The 18941-nt window shown below is 43.4% G+C and overlaps 1 protein-coding gene across 7 annotated transcripts in view; it reads left to right on the top strand.

The window, feature by feature from the left end:
* MTMR7 (myotubularin related protein 7) overlaps positions 1–18941 on the top strand; it is a 174043-nt gene that overhangs the window by 130593 nt on the left and 24509 nt on the right. For all 7 annotated transcript variants that reach the window (XM_038560256.1, XM_038560257.1, XM_038560258.1 and 4 more), the window contains 2 exons: positions 4062–4196; positions 13038–13170. In XM_038560256.1, the coding sequence (XP_038416184.1) occupies positions 4062–4196; positions 13038–13170 (268 nt within the window). The remainder of the gene's footprint in view (positions 1–4061; positions 4197–13037; positions 13171–18941) is intronic.

The raw sequence follows: 18941 nt of genomic DNA, 5'->3' as shown, positions 1-18941 counted from the left end.
GACCCTTTTGTTGGCTGGAAAGGTGGCTTAGCTGATGTGGGGTTGTGGGATCCGTAGTTAGATTAAGATGCGAAATGCGCATCATCGCATGAGCTAGAAGTCCTGTGGAGAATCCTCTGATCTAAATGCCCCTGCCGAGGGTACATCATTCCTTTTGGATCAGCTTTTAAGATACGTGGTGTTGTAATCACTTCCTATTCACTTGTTGGTGAGATTAGCATTCCTGCCCTAGGGTTCCAGGGAAGGCTGAGCACATGACACCTGACAATGGGCAGAAGAGGTTGTCAGCAGTTTGTTAGTTGTACATACTCACTCCCCAAGGGAGGAGGACACGGCATGCTGTGCAGGGCCACAGAGCACCTGCACTCAGGAATTGAGTGAACCAGCAGGGATTGCAGGAAGCAGGCTTTGTAGTGAAGAGGGTGAGATGACCTCAGGTTCCACTCAGGGCAGGATGTGAGTGGCTTGTTTAATTCCATGGGCTAGCAGGAAACAGAAACCCACTATTCAGACGGGAGCAGGAGCTGCATCTGGTCTGTAGAGAGAATTGGTTAGCCAGGAGGCTTTATCCATAGGAGCAGAGTGGGCATTTGAGGCCTTCCCAATTTTACCAGATGTCAAGAGCAGCACAAAATAAAAATTTAGGCCTTGAACCGCACAGGAGTTATACAGAGCCATCCAGACTCCTTTCGGATATCAAACTATTAACAGCTTTGTAGATAAAAGTTAGAGATGTATAAATGAGAAATGTCGCTTATATTCGGAAGCCTGTTACCTACCAGCCCTTAAAATTGCTGTATCCTTTGTTCTTTCTTACTAAATGTTTCAATTATTTTTAAGAAAGCAGTTTTGCTTTCTTATCACAATATTGTGATCTCTAAAAATCACAGTGCAAATCTCTGTGAAACCAAGTTCTGCAAGATTTCCAAACAGGTGATGTCCCTTAAGAAACATATAGACCTTTTTCTTCCTTTTATAACTCATGTTTATTGAAACTCGCTATGTGTTAGGTATAGTTCTAAGAAAATTATATATCTCATCACAGTCTGTAGGTTTTTTTTTTTAGAGATTTTATTTATTTATTTGATGGAGAATGAGCAAGAGAGCACAAGGACAGAGGGAGAGAGAGAAGCAGGCTCCTCACTGAGCAGGGAGCCCGATGTAGGGCTCGATCCCAGGACCCTGAGATCATGATTTGAGCCAAAGGCAGATGCCTAAACGACTGAGCCACCCAGGCGCCCACACTCTGTAATTTTGATATTATTATCCTCATATTGTAGATGAGAAAACCAAAGTTCAAAGACAGAGGCTACCGTCTTTGTGTCAGTTACCCATTTTTTTAAGCATTAAAAAAATGTTGGATATTTTAATTACCAGTAGCATTGTAAATGAGCAGCTCTGGTGACAGTGTACCATTGAAGCTTTACCTCTGCCCTCGGGTGAAAGACATCAGTAAGAAAGGCTGCCAGGTAAGGGGAGTGTTCTCTCAACAGCGTGACTGTCTGGGGTACGTACAAGGTGAGCAGAAGCGCTTCAGGACTACTTACTGCTCCACACAAAATTGGTCACTATGTTAGCACCAAGGCAACAGAGAATTCCATGTGGAGTGTATCTATCGGTTATTAAGAATATATAACTACAAAATATGAAAATGTAGTTGGTTTAATATATCTGGTTTAGTTTATTGACCACGTTCTATAGTGTAACTGTTCTGATCTAACCCTTTACTTCAAACTAGCTGCTCTCAACCTGCAGGTGATCATTGATGGTTGTGGTCATTCCCTGGCTGCTTTTCCTTTCTTTTCTTTTCTTAAAGATTTTATTCATTTATTTCGAGAGAGAGAGCATGAGAGTGGGGTGAGTGGCAGAGGGAGAAGCAGACTCCTCCGCTGAGCAGGGAGCCCCAGACGGGGCTCGATCCCTGGACTCCGGATCATGGCCTGAGCCAAAGGCAGACGCTTCACCGACTGAGCCACCCAGGTGTCCTCCCGGCTTCATTTCATAGTTGGAGTCTCACTTGTTTAGTGAGCTCAGGTGTGGTGCGTGACGATTTCTCAGACAAATTCTCACCAGTTAAATGTGCTTCCTTCCCATCCAAGTCCTCTGATAGTCTAAGACCTTACCTGGGGGGAGCTGCATTAATGATCTTTCCCTAACCCCGGTGAAATATCTCATAGAACTTGCTCAGAATTGTGCTCTCACCTGTCAGAATAGCCTCAGGGCACGGGGCAGAGCCTGATCCCTTTGAAGAGCAGAAGCCGCAGAACCCACAGGAGAAGCACTAAGAAAGCCATCTGTGGCCATCTCTCCGTGGCAGCCTCCTGCCTTCTGTTCTCAGCGCCCCCTCCCCACCAGTGGTCCCCACCACTGGTCCCCGCCAGGCCTGCCTTTCTCCCCAACCTGTCCTCATCCAGGTTCAGCACTGCCCACCCCCAGTCGCTTTCTCTTCCATCCTGCAGTTGCACTTCAGCCAATAATTCAGGAATTCTCCAACTCCGAGCAGCTCTGCTGCCCCTTTGCTTCGCTTGCCGCTCTCCCTTGCGCTTCCCTCCTGAATTCTGAATCTGGCTGCAGGGCCCAGAGTTTAGTTTAGTTTTGTTTTTTTTTTGTTTTTTGTTTTTTCTTTAAATCTATTTATTTGTTTGAGAGAGAGAGAGAGAGAATCTCAAGCAGACTCCCTGCTGAAGGCAGAGCCTGACATGGGGTTCGACCCCAGGACCCTGAGATCATGACGTGAGCTGAAACCAAGAGTCAGATGGTCAATTGACTGAGCCCCCCAGGTACCCCCAGAGTTCTTGACCGACCTCGGTGACTGCCCCTCACTGTTACAGATGGTACTGGAACTCTCTAGCAGTCGCGCATATATGTGTCTAACTGTTCTGCGATCCTCGGACTGGCCAGCAGGTCCTCAGCTGAAGGATGGTATAGTGAGTGAGAAGCATCCCCACCTTCTCCAATGAGGAGCACCCAACGCTTCCTTTTCTTCCAGGGAAACTCAAACCTGAGCTAAGTTGTCCTGGGTTGAGCATTAGGGACAGTTAAGCTGTGCTGGGACCCTGAGCTGGGTTGTCCCTTTCTGGATAGAGTCTGAAGTGCAGGCACCCTGAGCGAGCTTAGCCATGATCGTTTTCAGGGTTTGGCCTGCTTCGCCTGTCCGCCTGGAGCGAGCAGGTTCCCTTCCTCACTGACCCCCGCTTCCTCCATCCTCCCATCTGGAGGACTCACAACCTCAGTGCAGATTCCTGGAAAGAGTCATTTCTTTAAGTGTGAAAATAAAATCTAAGTCCCTAAAAAGTACTTTGCCATAAAGTGTAAGTTTTAGGACTGCGAGGATGTATCCATACTCCCCTACTGCTAACTCAGGGAAAGGTTTATGCTATTGTTTATGTTGTCTGACGATACAACATGCTCTGTCGGACTTGCAGACTAGGGAAATTGCAGAATAGAATACAGCCTGATTCCAGAGAAAACCCCTGCTTCTAACACGCTAGGGGCAGCCTGGGGATGTGTCTGCTGTCCTAGGTGTCAATGCCAGTGGCAGCAGCCTGGGCTCTCGTCACAGTGGAAACACCCCCATTTAGGATTAGAATTGGTTTTTAGTATTCGTGAGGTTTCTAAATGACTGGTAAAAAACTGATGGAAACCATTACAAAATAACTTTTTTTTTTTTTTTAAACCAGTCTTGCTATTAGCAATATCCTGTAAATTTTAGGACAATAGTTATTTACTTTATATTTCTACCTTCAGCAGGAAGATTAAATAATGCCAGTGAAAGGGAAAGTAGGCTGTTTAAGTGGCTTTATATTTCATAATTTAGGTCCAGCCTAAGCATGCATGTTCACTCCTAATTTTTTACACAGAAACTTTGCACTGCTTACCCTTGTAGTGGTTTCTTTGGCCTGTAATTAAAAAGAAACCAGCCTTGGTTTTTGGAAGGCATTGAGATCCTTCTGCAGGTTGGCTCAGGGTGTGAGAGAACCAGAGGCTCGTTGTTGGGGATGCAGTCGCGAGGTGCCGGTGGGAACAGTGGGGCACCTGCCTGACCCTGCCGTGTCCCGCAGGCCTCCATCTGCCGGAGCAGCCAGCCCCTGTCCGGCTTCAGTGCCCGGTGCCTCGAGGATGAGCAGATGCTCCAGGCCATCAGGAAGGCCAATCCGGGAAGCGACTTCATTTACGTCGTGGACACTCGGCCTAAAGTAAGTGTCGCCATTCACATCGGTGTCTTTGCAGCTTTGAAGTGTGGACCTGGGTGGGAGGAGGCAGAGGTACAGGGGCCACCATCCCCTCTCCGAGGGCCTCATCTGCAAAGAGGCTGCTCCTTCTTGGATAGTCAGGATGTGGCTGCCCTGCTGGGCTGAGCGTGTCTCCACGAGGTTTCCACATCTGTGCGAGTCCACAGGTGACCTGAGTGCCTCACCCGCAAGGTACTTGGGAGAGCTCCCCGGCTCCTGGCATTGTGCTGGGTACACAGTGCAAACAACAAACGAGCATGGCTTAATTCTGGAGTTTGCCCTCCTAAGCACCACCAGATTTCTTTTTTTTATTTTGGTTTGTTTCTAAAATGACCTTTTCCACTCTGACAATAAGAAATTACTGTGGATCTCCCACTGTTTAATTTTTGTGAGGTGTTCAGCTATATACCGTGTCAAATTCAACTTGCAGCAATCCATGTCTGTGATTCCAGAAGATTTACAATATATAATGTCAAGTAAAAAAAAAAAGATTACAAAATACTATGTATACTATTATGTTTGTGTCAAATAAAACTCAGGTATATAAACGTTTCTATTGAAATTTTTAAAAATCTGGAAGGATAAACACCAGCCTGTTAAAATTCCATGGAGAAGAGAGGATTTAGAGAGGTAGAGAACTTTCTACATGTCTCTTGTTGAAAAAATTACTTTAATTATGCAAGTATTTATACACTGATTTTATAATTTAATAAAATAATCCAGAGGAAGTAATGGATCTAGTTGTCAAGAGGTAAGCTAAGTTCATCTTGCAGGCTATCTTCCATACAGATTTCCATTTTTTAGGTCCAATTTAACTTCCTATTTCACTGCTTAAACCACTTCTTTGTAAACCAGTCAACAAAACGAGTCCTCAGAAGGATGTGCCAGTGAATACATACCAAATCACCTACAAGTGCATGGAATATATCAGACACAATGAGATTATAAAGCAAAATGGCCTTATTCAACAGATTTGGCATTCTAATTTCTTGCCAATAATTAAAATGTACCTGGACTTATGCCTAAAGAAAGAAAAAAAAAATACATATAGCCCATCTCTCCATATGGGTTTGGAAAAGTGCTCAAGATCTACTAGTAAGCAACAAGAGTGAGATACAGAAAATATGTATAATGTCATCCCATTTATGTAATAATAATTATAAACATATATTATTTTTTTAATTTTTATTTTTTTTATTTTTAATTGGATCATATATTATTCTATGTATTGAAAGAATCTGAAGGAATGTATGTGAAGCCGTTAACAGTGGTTTTTCCTGTGGGGCAAGAGGAGGATTTTAAGAAGGTTTTCACTTTTTAATTATTATAGTTTGAAAACATTTTAATCATGAAAAGGTTAAAAGAGCATTAGAACCTTTAATGTTAAACATAGTTACCTTATCATCAACAATTCTACCCCTAACTTGAAAGAAATGAAAACATATGTCCACCAAAAACTTATCTGTGACTATTTCTTCATAGTTAATAATAGCTTAAAAGTAGAAGCAACCACATGTCCATCAACTGAGAATGAATTATTAAAATGTGGTATGTCCATTCAATGGAATATTATTTGGCCATAAAAAGAAATGAAGTACCAAGATGTGCTACAATGTGGAGAAACCTTGACAATGTTACACTAAGCAAAAGAAGTCCGTCACAGAGGACCACGCATTGTATGATTCCATTTATATAAAATGTCCAGAACAGAGAGATCTGTAGAGGAAGAAGGTGGACTGGTGGTTGCCTTGGGCCAAGAGGATGAGAGGAATTGTGGGTGACAGCTAAAGGGGAGAGGATTTCATTTGGGGGTGATTAAAGTGTTCTAAAGATAGATTGTGCTGATGGTTACAAGACTCTGTAAATACACCAAACACCACTGAATCGTGCTGTGCACTTTCAGTGGATGAATTGTAAGGCCTATGAATTATATGTCAATGAAGCTATTTTTAAAAGGAACATAAGGACACAATAAACATTAGAACAGGAAGCAGAAAGTATGATCAAGAGCCCAAATCACTGAAAGTATCACCAATATTAAGAATAGGTAACTGTAGACATAGTCTATACTCGTGAGCCATATAAGAATTGAGAATTGGATATTATCCATTATGTAGGCACTCAGCCCCTGGCGGTTTTCAATGCTCCTCGGAGCCTCATCTCACCAAATACGGTGATTCATGACCTGGTTCACTTAATTTGATGTTTTCCTCGTTTCCGATCTGTGCCCTGGTCATACCCTCAACCTCCGACTGTCCCGTGCTTCTGACGGAAGTGCAGCTGTGGGATGGGTGTGGGCGGGGCAGCGGAGCAGGAGTCCCTCTCAGACACCAGGTCAGCAAATCAGTCCTGGAGATCAGTGATAAGACCCAGGTTACAGCTAGATCCCGTTCTAGTAGATTATAGGCAAAGGATTCTCTTGCTTTTCGGTAATCTGAAAGCAAAACACACTGGTAAGAATTTAAAAAAAAAAAAAAACAACAACAACGAAAACAAAACAAACATCAACAACAAAGCTGTTCTGCTTACAGATTTTCACTTGAAAGAAACCAGAAGACCTCTGACTTTACTTTGTCTTCGGATTTGTGCTTTTCTCTCTGGCTGATCGCCCTGTAACCCCCTCCCTTCTAACCTTGACTCTTTTCTGTCCTCTCCATTGTACCTTTCCGTAAGTGAAGTGCAGCTGTTTGGAATTTCCTCATGACCAGAGGTGAATTAAAGAATGCCTGCATCTTAGCCAAATGGACTGAACACAGGATAAGGAAAGAAGGGCCAGGGCTTTGCTGATTTGGGGTGCCCTTCTCTTGTCCTATTGTCCCAGATTTAAATAAAGCCAAACAGATTCACCTACTCATTCCAGGGCCAGGGATTCAAGTGTGTACTATGCCCCACGTAAACCTTCTGGGAAATGTGACAGCTGTTGAGGCAGGCATATTCCGGATTTAAAATGAATTAATCCAGAGGATTTGATTTGAAGGGTATATTTAGCTCTAAGCATGTTTACTGTCGGCGATAAGAAGTATGACGCTGATCCATTAAAGAAAACTGGCGTCTCATACAAGTGCCCTGTTCTTGTATTTGCTCATGCATACGTACACACACATCCTGTGAGTTTTAAACTGTCTGCTTAGAACAAAGTCTGTTGATTTTTGGTTCCTGCAGAGTGTTAGGCTTCCTTGGTAGCCAGGAGACGGACCCCATGCCTGCTAGAGGTGGTGGGGAGCCGGGAAATGGGGCACTGCTGGGTTTGCTCTCAGGTTTAATTAAAAAGAGAAAGGATTAGGAGGCCACTCGGATCATTGCTGCCCTGAAAGCAAGACTGGTGAACGCATGCACGCTGCCTGTTGTGAGGAAAGCCTTCTGGATTGCTCGTTGACATTAAAATCTTGAGAGGCAGAGGCAGTAAGGTCCTCAGCATGTATTGAATATCTGCTCAAAAACAACTATACCCTTGAGGTCATATATTACTGCTGGGATTTGGTGCATTAAGAAGATAGGAAACAGTATTAATGCAGTAGATGTTGAATTGTAAAATGAGAGGGAAATAATTTTATCCCAGCCTTGTTGATGACTTCTTGTTACTTCATCCTGGGACTTTGCTCAGCTTGCAAAAATGGTCATTTAATTCTTACAATAATCCTGAAACTTGGGAGATGTTTTCTTTTTATGGCTAGGGCTGAGATTTGGAGAGGTCAAATAATTTGCCCAAGGTCACACAGTTCAGGACAATGCCCACATGCCATCCAGGCTCATCTGACACCAAAGCCTGTGCTCCTTCCACTCGACCATGGTGCTGTTCGCAGAAATCTCCAGGGGAGCCTTGTGTCCAAAGGAGGCTCAGGAGGGCTGCTTACCTCCGAGCACACACCCAGTGGAGCTGGAGACACAGAGCTGAAGGACCAACCCCAAGCTCATCCAAAATCAGGCCAGGCCAGAGGAGCCAGCGGGGCTCTGAGCGGGACTCTGATGGCAGCACCTTGGGAAGAAGCACTGAGAGGTTCTGAGAAGGAGTGAGGCGAGGCCACCACCTGCCTTTTGTCCTTGCTCCTTCTCCAAAGACAGCTTCATGGCTATGGTTTCTAACTGCACCCTGTACGCACTTTTTTTTTTAAGTTGCATGACAGGATGTTAAAAGTTTTTGTGTTTCTCTAGGATCAGTAGTTAGGTGGTTTCTACTCACCAAATCCTGTGAGGGGGGATCTGAAGAATCGGTTGTAAAGATTAGGGTGCCTGAAAGAGAGCGTGTCTGTCCCATCCTTGCTGATGGCCTCCATGGTGGTGAGCAAGGGGAAGGGGAATTGGAGAGCACAGCGTTCAGGGGCAGTGGAGCAGTCTTTCTGCCTTTTGTTTGGGAGTACAAGGATGGAGGAATTTCCTGGGGGGTCATGTACACACTGACTTAGGAAGTGCACAGGAACCATCTTGCTAGTGTCCCTCCAAAACAGGCACGTCCCCTGGTGCTTCCCAGCTGCGTGTGACTGTGGGGTGGTTGCTGGGGAGCGAAGGTGAGGGGATTGGAAGAGTCTCAAGCCAGGGGGTGTCCCATGTCAGCGACCTGTGTACCTTATATCTCCAAGAGCCCACACGCGTGCCCTAGGGGATGCCGCATTTGGACACTTGTCACCGAGAGGGCAGCGATGCCCAGTGAGTGTCACCAGGAAAGCAGTGACGTCATGCAGAGAGAACCAGTCTTGCCTGCTTTGTAGAGAGATGTTTACCACATATCCCTCCTCTGCACTTCCCCCGCTACACACACCCTCCCAAAGCAGCGCCTAGAAGAAAGAGGAACAGGAAGGGAGTGGGAGAACAGACCCCTCACCTGTCCCCATAGCCTGTAATGAGGAAAACAGAGAATTTTCCCTCATATAGGGGATTGGAATTTTAATGGAACTGCATGGTGATTTTCTCTGTTGAGCGTAACCCAAAAGCTATTCATTCTGTCTAAGATGTCCTCAGGGGTAGGAGAGGAGGCTTTCCCTAGCAGAGTTGTAGACAGTAGTAGCAAGAAAGCAAGCCTTCCCATATTTTCATGTTTATGCCACAAGTTAAGGTTCTTCATGTCACCAGTTACAGATGGAGGGAGGGAAAAGATCGTCATGTGACGCCCGCTGCGAGGCCGTGGCCCAGTCTTCCTCCTGCCAAGATAACTTTTGTTCTCATTTCCCAACGCCGTCAGATCGGCTCCTGTCATTATTCAGGTACAGGGTGTACTCTACTGAAACTTGAGACTGCAAGGCTCAGATAGTTGTAGTCTTTTGAGTGACCAAGCTGACCATTAAGTTGATATTAAGATTATCGTTGGCTAAGTTCTCATGGTTTAGCTGTCTCTGATTGATTTAGGGTCAGAGGAAGAATCTGATTGTGTTTCTTAACATTCTTGGGCTGTTCACCTCTCTACTTCAATCTTCAGTCCTTTGTTTGGCCGGCCAGTCAGCAAGTCTTCACTGAGTCGTGCTGTGTGCCACTTGGAGGGATTTGACCACAGACCGGCCCTGCAAGCTCCCCATGGAGCCTACATCTTCTACCCTGGTCTAGTGGATCTTCTCTGCCATCAACACTAAATCTTAAAATTTTCAAATAAACCTGCTCAGAATCCTCCAGTTGCCCTCCACCACTGTGGGTAAAGTCTGACCTTCTTAATTGAGCCTCTCTGTAGAGGATGCTAAATGATTTTTAGCTTCCTCTCTTGCCTCTGCAACCATCCATGAACCATCTGCTCCCCGGTTGGCTCACTGATCCCCATCTGCCCCTTGATTTTGCCTCTTGCCTCTTCTGGAATGCCCTCCCCTTTGTCTCCGTTTTCCAGATGATTGAAGTCGATCTCTCAAGGCTTTTTGCTTTCATGAAATGTGACCCCCAAGCCCCTAGGCCACATGGGGCTGTTCTGGACTCGAACTCCTGCCGCCGTCATAGCCGCTGCCTGTCACTCAGCAGCCCTGGCTGGTCAAGTCCATTGTGATCTGGTGCCGTGTGCTTTCCCTGCCACGCTTAGAAGCTTATGGCCGCAGAGACAGTTTCATATTCATCTTTCTATTCTGTTCAGCATCTGACACACATAGGTGTTTGTTAAGAGTTTGTGGAGAAATGAGTAGGTTCTTTTTGTTTCACTAAAGAGTTTGTGCCTAAAGATGTTGAGATTATCAGATAGTAGAGTGATCTTGGGTGAGAAAACAGGGCATTTTCTTTCCAGCCCTCCTAGCCATTTGTCTCTTGTGTTCCTCACACATAAACTGAAGCTGTAACACATTTACCTTCAATGTTTTATTTCTTTGAGAGTTTTTCGAGCTGAGATGAATAGCTTTTCCGTCGGTCATGAGATGGAGTTCTCAGCCAAAGGCAAAGGGACAAATTAGACTTACTCTAATACTGTTTGGTTCATACAAGGGACACTGTATCTGGAAATTTATAAAATAGGTCCAGATAGCTTCTTGAATTTTTATTAATCACACAGCCTATTTCCTGCTTTGAGGGTTAGGCATTTGCTACACTACCCTGATAGGTCTCCTGTGAAATCCGTGGAAATCTTGACAAAGTACACTTTGGATGATAGATTAAATATTGCCATCTTCTGTTCATTATGAGAAGTACCATTGACTTTCAAGAAGCCATCTTGTGTTGCTCCTTGGCTTTGAAAGACTGTCAACAAATTATCCCAGGTTGCAGGTACTCAACCTTTAAAAATGGGAACACAGAGTTCTAATTATACATTCAAATAATAATAATGGTATTTGGGGTTTTACTTATTATGCTGTTTAAAAAGAGTATCTTTGCAGTATGTGGTGAGTAGGCTTAACGTGAATTATTCAAGATACAGAAGGAATATAAGGCTCATTATTGCAAAAGGATTCTTGCAAGTATCCTATCAGTTGTTTTATTTTATAAAGCTTGTCGTTAGGGATAGGCCAGCGGCTTTGGAAAATAATTATACAAAGAGATGATATTTTATAACAGTAAGTTTCAAATGAATGATGTGTATAGGTAATTTTAGAAAACAATTTCCCCTTTAAATATGCAAAAATTTTAAAGCATAAACATAGGTTGTCTTCAAAATAACATCATTTTTGTATTTTTTTCCTTAAGGCCAAAGCCCTTCTCCTCATAGTGTGCCCAGGAGAAAGGTGACAGTAACTGGAAACAGTGTCTGGGGCTGATGTGGCTCAGCTGACATCACAGGAGCTAAGTCATGAGCAGAACTGCTGTGGAGATGTCAGGCATCTGCCGGCCCCAGCTCTGAGTGGCACTGGCTTGCCCTCTGCTGTTTTATTTTTCGCTTCTAATATGTGTTATGTCTATTATTTAAATTACAAACCTAATATATCTTGTTGGTAACAAAAAATACAAAAGCATCAAAAGTAGTATTGACTGTGACCCCTGGCCCTTGTCACCTCTGTTTTTTTGCTGTACCTGTGCCAGGTTGGTATAGGTGTTCATATGTTTTAATCCACTTAATCAAACACGTATAAACATAAATACGTTATTTGTACCTTAATTTGTTTTACAAGAAATGAGATAATTGTATGAATATTATCCTGTAGGTTACTCTTTTCATTTAACACATCATGGGCCAATTCCAAATCAGTCTGTGTGTGTTTCTGTCTCCGTGTCTGTCTCTTTTTCTCTCAAATCCATGTCTTTTTGTCTCCGTAGAAGTTCAGGGTAGGAATATGCCATAGATGAAGTATGGTACATTCTTAGGTTTTTGAGTCTTTACTATGAGGAAGTTCTAATAAACATTCTTAGACATCTGTCTTTATATGCTGGTACTTCTAAAGATCTGGGTGAAAGAATATTTATGTTTTTAACCTAGCTTAATTTTTTAAACTCCAGCTTTTTGCAAGTATTTGTTCCTATCCTCTCAGTATCACTGTAGGCCTGAGACTGATCTATTTCTTCTGGCGTTGAGTTCTTGGTGTCAGGATAATCCACCTGCTTTTTGTGGACAGAAGAGGAACACGGTCAGTGACTGGTGTTTCCTAGAATGGGACCACCTACTTAGCCAAACAGCAAGGATGGAATATTAGCAGTAATACATCCATCCCAGGAATGTACGTATTTCCCAACAGAGGCCAAACTTGTCTCCTTCCTGGTTTTAGTTACATAGAACGAGGGCAAAAGTTTGCATTTAATAAATGTCTTCAAAGTCCATTGTCTTTAACCCAGTTTGCACTGGGAAACCCCCCACCATATACAAAATTGTGGTGATGAAAATGGTCCCAAAGCCCTCCTAACAGGTGTCTAGACTGAAATAAAGGGCCTGGAGAAAATGGCTCTGGAGGTAGTTCTCCAGGCGCTCGTCATTTGAGTCAGTGATTCCTGCTCGAGGTTTAATTGGTGGATTCTTGTAGACAGATTAAAATCACATTGCCATTCCTGTAGGATAATGTGTTTATTGGCAATATAATACTGGAAGATATAATTGAACTTACGGAGCTTTCTATTGCCAGCTGCCTCTGCTAATATTCTTCTGCAAACCTACAGGTTACAATGTTTGGTTAAGTCAGGGCAACTTGGCTCTATCCCAGAATTCCATATTCAAATTTGGCATCTCTGACCGAACCCATGAAGAGGCATCTCCAGAAAGCTTTCCAGCTAAGAAAGTGTGCCTCACATCAACACATTTATGGTGTTGAATGTAAGCGTGAGTGCCTGGAATCACACAGCTCAGTAGAATGTTCCCATGATCTCAAACATGTTACGTTTCCGCACATCATTTTGAATGCTGTTATGGCTGTTGGTGAGCTGTATCGGTCATTTTCTGCCCTGAATATCACTGGTGACTAACTCTGTTTTGCTGACCACTGGCAGCTCAATGCCATGGCAAATCGTGCTGCAGGGAAAGGCTATGAGAACGAAGACAACTACTCCAATATCAAGTTTCAGTTTATCGGCATAGAGAACATCCATGTCATGAGGAGCAGTCTGCAAAAAATGCTGGAAGGTAAGTCATTTCCTTATGCACAGCATTAAAAAAAATACAGTGAACTATGGTAACGTCAAGTGGAATAAGATAGTCTTTTGTTTCTTACATTGTTTTTACAATAATGCTGTTTATATAGGTGGGATAAGTTGAGATGAGAATATCATATTGCAGGGACTCTCGAAACATTTAAGTCTTCCTCTTATTTTTTCTAAGTGTCATGGGGAAATGGTTTTTTAACTTGGTTAGCAAAGCCACGCACTGTCCAGTGCTTAGTATCTAAGATAAAAGTGCACAGGAGTTTTTCTTTCTCCCTCATCATATTAGTTTGACCCACGTTCAAGGCTATTCGGAGATAAAGCAGTCCTACATTTAAAGCAGCAGCCGACTCTGTTCATGTGTGGAGATGAGGTGTATAAAATGAATCTGAGTGGCCGAATGGCCATTAGAAGGGAGGGTGTTGCAGGACCTGATACTCATTTCTCAAAAGCAGCAACACTGCGGTGCATCTGCACTCAGATCACTTTCCCACGCGACGTCCCTGCGCCCCGGCCCCCAGCACCTTCCACCAGGGGACACATGCACACAGGCTTATGGGGGAGGAAACGACAAAGATGGATTATGTAAGGTATGATGGCCATTCTTGCGGCCAAACCAGCCATAAGCTGATTAGCAGAAATTCTGCATTTCAAGCAAAACCAGCCTCATTTACTGCTTATGCTCCACATGATTGTGAAGGCACTCGAGGAGGAATCTGCCACCCCGTCCACGACTTCTGGCTCTGGTGGGAGTACAGGGAAAGGGGGATGCAAAACCCTTGGCTTTGTGCATTGAGGTCGCGGAGAAGCTGTGAACGCTGTGCTTGTGCTGGCGGTGAAGGCCCTGGAAAGGGTGGGGGGTGCTGAGTGCGGGGACAGTGGGCTGTGAATAGGAAATGTGGGGGTGGGGGGGTAGGTGTGAGGGAGGACCAAGAAAATGCTGAATGACTTTTCCCGAGGAGGACACATTTGCTCTCGGTGTGCAGGTCTCTGCTTGACCAGGAGGACAGTGGGTAGTGAGAATGTGCCCACAGGGCTGGAGGGCCTGGAAAGACCCGCTCCTGATTTCCATTTCCCTTGCCGGACTCCCGGGGCCGGCTCCATCACTGTAAAACATGCAACCAAGCAGTTCCCCCCCTTCCCTGGGCTGTGTTACCTGCCATAAAATGAGAGGCTTAGACTAATTATTTCTGTGGGTCCCTCCAGCTGTGTCAGGTCTGTGACTACAGTTTGAGGCCCCTGGTTGCGAATATTTGAGACTTGGGTGTTTGAATGCTTAGGAGAAATCTCATCCTGTATCTGAAAAAAAATCAGGGCCCCAGAGAATCTCCGTCTTATTTCCACATGAGAACTGCCATGTTTTATGCCACTGTGATACCTTGGGCATGGTTGTTTGAGATGCCTTTTTTTTTTTTTTTAAGAGGATACCTGGGTGGCTCAGTGGTTAAGCATCTGCCTTCAACCCAGGGCATGATCCTGGAGTCCCAGGATCGAGTCCCACATTGGGCTCCCTGCAGGGAGCTTACTTCTCCCTCTCCCTATGTCTCTGCCTCTCTCTTTCTATGTCTCATTAATAAGTAAACAAAAATCTTTTAAAAAAGAAAGATTTTATTTGAGAGAAACAGAGCGAGCACAAGCAGGGGAAGAGGCAGAGGGAGAGGGACAAACAGACTCCCTGCTGAGTGGGGAGCCCCACAGAACCCTGAGATATGACCTGAACCCAAGTCAGACCCTTAACAGACTGAGCCACCCAGGCACCCCGATTGTTTGAGCTTCTTAAACTTGAGCTCACTTATGTTTGAGCTTCTTAAACATAAATAATCATTGACAGTTTGGCTGTCCCTGCTATCAGCTTTACTTTTTAGGTGTCAAAAAATTGGACTAGCTTTGCACTGTTATTAAAAGGATGGTCTAACATTAGTATGAAGGGTGTGCATCACTGTCAGAATCATTAAAAAACACGTAGTTGCTATGCTTCATATTTTTCATTTAGTAATTTCATAAACTGACTTTTGAGCCACATACATTTTCTTCAATGCAGAAAGTAGCTCTGAGGAGTTTTTGTACCCCATCACTCTGACCTTCGTTTCGGAATTAGCCTTTTTTTGGTCTCTTATTAGGAACCATTTCTGCTTTGTCCTCTTACCTGTGGCCTGACTCTCTTCTCCTAAAGGATAGCAGACTGACCAAGTCCTCAAGGGCAGTCCCTGTTGCATGAGGGATCACAATAATTGGGCATCACTTTCCAGCTCACTGTCAGCGCAGTGAGCAAGGACAACCTTCTGGATACCTTTCAGGGAACTTGACCAATGTTTGACTATCTGTTTTTACCAAGTAAATTATAAACCACTTGTGGAGGCTCAGCTGATGAAGTGATGCAACCAGACCCACCTTCTAGGGCTTTTTCTGTTTCCAACAGCTGTCCTTGGCATCAAGAGAGATTGAAAGGTTCATGCTGCTGGTTATGTGGTAGGAAGAGGCATAGTGAACTTTTATTCATGGTTATTATTTTCTTGGATTCTTTTAACCACTGTTAATATTATCAGAATGGATTTTGAAAAAAAAAGGGAAAAAAAGGAAAAAAAAAAAGAATGGATTTTGAATGACAGAGAAGAAAAAATTGCTTGCATTCTGGCTCTGTGAGCAAGAGCTGCAGGATATTTCATCAGAAACTGATCTTGAGGACTAAGTTCACATCCGGTGTAGGTCCTTTTATAGAGCTCACTTAATTTTAACTTTGATTTATAAGTTCTGAAGCAAACTTTGTTGCTTTGCGGTATTTATATCTATCTCCCAATGAGACAGAAATGATGCCTTCCAGTTACATAGCAATTTTGTAATTGTTTTCTATTTCCTTCTTTTTCAATCATATAATGTTTTTCCCTCAAATAATAAAATGGTGCCCTACATTTTCTCTTTTTATTGGAACGGTCAATAAGAAAGCCCACATTTCTTTGCCATGTGGACACTTCTATATATGCTCTTCACAACATGGCAGCTTATTTTTTCAAAGCATAACTCTCCAGTGCTACAGTCTAGCATATTACATTTCATATCCATCTATCCATCTATCTATCTGTCTATTTCTTTACATAGGCTCCACACCCAGTGTGGAGCCCAACATGGGGCTTGAACTCACAACTTTGTGATCAAGACCTGAGCTATTGTCGAATCAGACACTTAACCAACTAAGCCACCCAGGTGCTCCATATTTAAAAATATTTTTATATTACATAATTAATTTAAAAGTTTTTAAAATATTCACTTCCCAGGATCTCATAACAAAGCAAGATTTGAGCCTAGTACCTCCTGTCACGTTAGAGCATTCCTCATTGATATGTGGGTACAGCATTGTAGAGGCTCACAGATAACCACCCCACGTTGTAATGGTGTTAGAACATCTACAAGGTGATTACTATGTACCAGACATTATTTTAATTCTCTCAGGTGTATTTATTCAAGTAGTCCTCATGGAAGTCTTGCTAGAGCTATTTTTAATACAGTCATTTTACAGATAAGGAAATGGAGGAAATACAGAAGCTAAGGAACTCGTGCCAGCTCATGACAGTAGGTGGTAGAACCAAGATTTTCACCTAACCAGTATGGATCCAGATGCCACACTCTTAACCACTTGACTTTATGGCCTCTCTAGGTAGCGGGTTGGGTAGAAAGTGCCCTGGCCTAAGAGTCAGAAGATCTAGGTTTGGGTTCTTGCTTTATAAAAGTCTCTGAATAAAGGTGAATAAACCTCATTTCCGGTATTTGTAAAACAATGTGAACGATGTATCGTCTCTAACTTACAGATTTATTGAAAAGATTCCTTGCAAACTGTAAAGTGCTTTCTAATGTAAAGTGTATTATGCTTTCTCTTGGGAAGCAACACTGCACTTGGAAGTAAGTACTGAATAAAATGGGTCAGTTAATGCACTATGGATGAAGTTGGGCAGCCAGACAAGTATTTGATGGGTCCTAGGCTTTTTTTTTTTTTTTTGTAACTTTTCTCAATTTCTTTATTCAAGAGACATGGAGTAAAACAGTGCAATTTCAGAGGTAGGGAAGTGCTTTCCTGGTGACATGGTCACTGTCCACTCAGCAAAAGTCCGTCAAAAATAATTTACAAAACCACCTGTCAGGCCTTGTAGATGTTTTCTCAGCAAATTACTTTACAGAGATAGAAACCTCAGCCTGATGGCAGGTCGTATGGTAATGGGTCCAGAGCACAAGAAGAAAGGCCAGTGTCCATTGAGCGATTTGGGCAATACTACAGTGAAAAGCTGTTTGAAGGGGGCCAGAGTCAATGCAATTAAAAAGATGGAAATCTTTGTATTGGACCCTGAAGTGTAACCACTTTTGTCTTTTCCCCCGGAATTGTGGGCATTGACAGTGGAGAACGTTTTGTGGCAAAATCAGATGGCCCCAGAGAGCATATCTGATTTGTACTCTGTGTGAAGGTTCTGAGGCCCATTATTCAAAACCTTCATTAGGTGTAGAAAGGACAGTTGAAAGCAGAGAATGTTGAGTACATCATGGGAGGCAGCGAGTATTATGGGTATCTGACTAACCACTCCGGTTGCCCTGCCAAGTTGCCTTGGGCACACCAAGGTCTAGAAAGGAGCAGTCCCTCACACACCCAGCTCTAAGAGGTCCATGAAACACTTCTCTCTGCTTAGAATTAGGGTTGTGGCTTTCAGTTCAAATGCCCCTTTTGTTGGATACCTTCTTGCTCACCTCCTGTCTTTATGAGGTGATGGCTACTTCTACCTGGAAGAAATGGAGTTCAACTCTTTATAGATATTCAGATTTAAGTTCTTCATTTTAAAGTGTTTCCTATTATGCTGCCTACAAGTTGTTGAAGTTCTACCACATATGAGCTAATAAAAGGCAACAGAAGTTCATCTTGTTTCCGTTCTCTGTGGTTTGACTTTTTACCACTATTAATTCCCTCAATTACTAACCTGTTAGATGAGACAGTCAAGGCCTGGCTGAAAATCTGGTTATTGTCCTTCAAAATTTAGCAATAAGGCATGAGTTTCCATGCAAAAAAACCTTATTACCCATTAAAATAGAGCTAGATCGCTTCACGTCTAAGGCTTTCCAAAGAGCATTCTGCATGACCAACAGACCTGTCCTGTCAGGCTTTACTAGTTATCAATTCATGGTCACTTGGAGGCAAGAAATGGATCATGAGCGTGTACCTTGCTCTCTGTGGTGTTGTAAGAGGATGTAAAATGTGGCTGATAGAGTGCTGGGTGGTATCAGCTAATCTGGACCATAATATCCTAAGCACTAAGGCATGGAGGAAAGAGCCTGCGCCTTGGGGGTGTATGTGCAGCTCAATTATTTACTGGCTGGGTACTGGATGATGACTAAGTAAACTTCTTAAAGCCGTCTTTCCAATCCTTGTATTGGGAGTAAATAATACCCTTACGGGAGAGACTGTGGAGAAGCAAGCCCAGTACCAGCTGGGTCCTGAGCACCGTAGTTTGCTCAGACATTCATCTGTATGTCAAACAGCTATTGAGAGTTTTCTACATGCTGGGCATTGGACGGAAAGATGTTTCATTCATTAATACAAAACAGAGTGCTAATTTTGTTGTAGGGTAAAAATCGTGGGCGGGGAGAAAAGATGATGCTCGCTTGTTACTGAGGGCTGTCCCTGGGTAAGGCAGGGGGTCCGGTGTTTTCACTGGATGTCCATGCCAAAGACTTTTTCTCTCTTGACATTATCAAGGAGAGGACAAGAGAAAACAAAGT

The sequence above is a fragment of the Canis lupus genome, chromosome 16 (assembly GCF_011100685.1).
Source record: "Canis lupus familiaris isolate Mischka breed German Shepherd chromosome 16, alternate assembly UU_Cfam_GSD_1.0, whole genome shotgun sequence".
NCBI lineage: Eukaryota > Metazoa > Chordata > Mammalia > Carnivora > Canidae > Canis > Canis lupus.
Note: the sequence above shows the minus strand (reverse complement) of the source record. Positions and strands in the feature narration are given on the sequence as shown.